At 37.8% G+C, this 1944-nt stretch overlaps 1 protein-coding gene across 1 annotated transcript in view; it reads left to right on the top strand.

The window, feature by feature from the left end:
* The first annotated feature begins 1050 nt into the window (after positions 1-1050).
* Positions 1051-1944, top strand: part of LOC101848689 (zinc carboxypeptidase A 1-like) — a 3203-nt gene continuing 2309 nt past the window's right edge. The window contains exon 1 of the mRNA XM_005107132.1: positions 1051-1133. Within this exon, the coding sequence (XP_005107189.1) occupies positions 1064-1133 (70 nt within the window). The 5' untranslated portion in view covers positions 1051-1063. The remainder of the gene's footprint in view (positions 1134-1944) is intronic.

Here is a 1944-nt window from a genome sequence, read left to right as displayed (position 1 = left end):
AGATCAAGGCTAGGTAAGATAAGATAAAATACATCTTTATTGTCCAGATCTTGGCACATTGGGTAGAGAACAGGAAAGGAGGACACTGCAGAAGTCAATACAATCATGTACGCTCCCCCCCCCCCCTGTTTTTATATTTTTGCTGTTATTTTGAGATTTTTAAATTTACTTTTTTTTTTGGGGGGGGGGGTTGGGGGGGGTTTACATTACAATTACTCAATGTAAGGACGGTCACGTGTCTATTACGGCCACTTTTCTCTGCACCAGTGGACGGCCGTCTTAGACAGTTTCGACTATACTGTTTATCTTCGTCAAACATTTCTCTATTCCAGGATCAAGGGTGGTTGGCGGGTGCTCGACTGGTGTGGTTTATTCCTTCTTCTTTCCTATCATCTACCTTTCGTCCTTACTTGGATTTACTTGGATCCAGAGCTAGAATCATAGCAGGCGGCACATGTCCATAGCTGCTCATCTCTCCTTTCCAGCGTCCACCTCAGGGTCTTCCTGCTAATTGTCTCCATGAGGAGCTGGTTTGAGACACGCCTGACCACTCCTCGGAGCAAACTTTTTTTCGCTGTGCCCCGCACTCACTTTTCTTTTATTGTGCTGAGTCCTTATCTCGCCCCCTTCTTTTTTGTGTTTGTTACTCTCTTGTAAAAAGTTCAAATCTTCGTCACTTATGTGACCTAATTACAGTAAAGCACGGATAGCTAGAATCCGTCGGGACTGGCCTCGGTAGTTTGAGAGATCCGTAGTCAAGGGATATCTTCCTATAAAGATAAAAAGAAACAGAACGGGACCGCAGCTTCGGAGGATGCGTGATTTCGGGTCTTCTGTTTTCGACCTATCCGTGTTATACTGTATGTTGCAAGAGCCGTAAAACATTTACTAAAACAACCCCCCCCCCAAAAAAAAAAAAAAAAAAAAAGATTAATTTTAAAAAAATTATATATATATATATATATATATATATATATATATATATATATATATATATATATATATATATATAGATAGATGGTTCTATATAATATATATATTCCAGGATCGGGTGGGGAGACTCATGACTGACGCCCTCTACCAGCCGTCAGGGATGACCTACAAGTATGGGACGGCCTGGGAACTTCTCAGATGTAAGTGTCTCTCCCCGCCCCTTGCCACCCTCGAAAATACACCATGGCCATGATCATTATTATATTTATTACTAATAATCATTATCAATATTATTATTAATATTATTATTATTATTAGTAGTAGTAGTAGTATTGCTATTACTATTAATACCATTATTTTAATTGTTGGTGGCGGCGGTGATGTCTTTACCACTATAATAATAATAATAATAATAATAATAATAATAATAATAATAATAATAATAATAATAATAATAATAATAATTTTTATTATTATTATTATTATTATTATCATTATTACATGTATCATTACTACTACTACTATTATTATCATTATTATTATTATTATTATTATTATATTTGTTATTATTATTATCAGTATCATTACTACGTATATTCCGCTTACATCGATGTGCTCTGGGAAGTGGATTTGATGTCGATATATATATAAAATGGAATTGTCGATAAATGAATACATTTGTATAAAGCTGTTGTAAGCTGTATGACTTCGGGATAGAAGTCGAGTACGGTAGGCTACCTATTTGACACTGCGTGAGTTGCAGTCGAGGCGCAGAGCAGAGAGTTGTCAGGTCCAGTCAGTGCAAGTGGGATCGCTACAAGAGGTGGGTGTGCATAGTTTTTTGTGTGTATAGTTAAGCCACAAAAGCCAAAGAGGAAAAACAAGGGGAGGTCAATGGTAAATAGGCAACACTACTTTTGAAGGCTGGTTGCTTCCCTTGATTCTTACACAACCAAACAATGCAACTAACAAGAAGCAGAGAAGGAGGGGGGGGGGAGGGGGGGGGGGGGG

Source organism: Aplysia californica, unplaced genomic scaffold, assembly GCF_000002075.1.
Source record: "Aplysia californica isolate F4 #8 unplaced genomic scaffold, AplCal3.0 scaffold00578, whole genome shotgun sequence".
NCBI lineage: Eukaryota > Metazoa > Mollusca > Gastropoda > Aplysiida > Aplysiidae > Aplysia > Aplysia californica.
The sequence above is the reverse complement of the archived record's forward strand: the minus strand, read 5'-3'. Positions and strand labels throughout refer to the sequence as shown.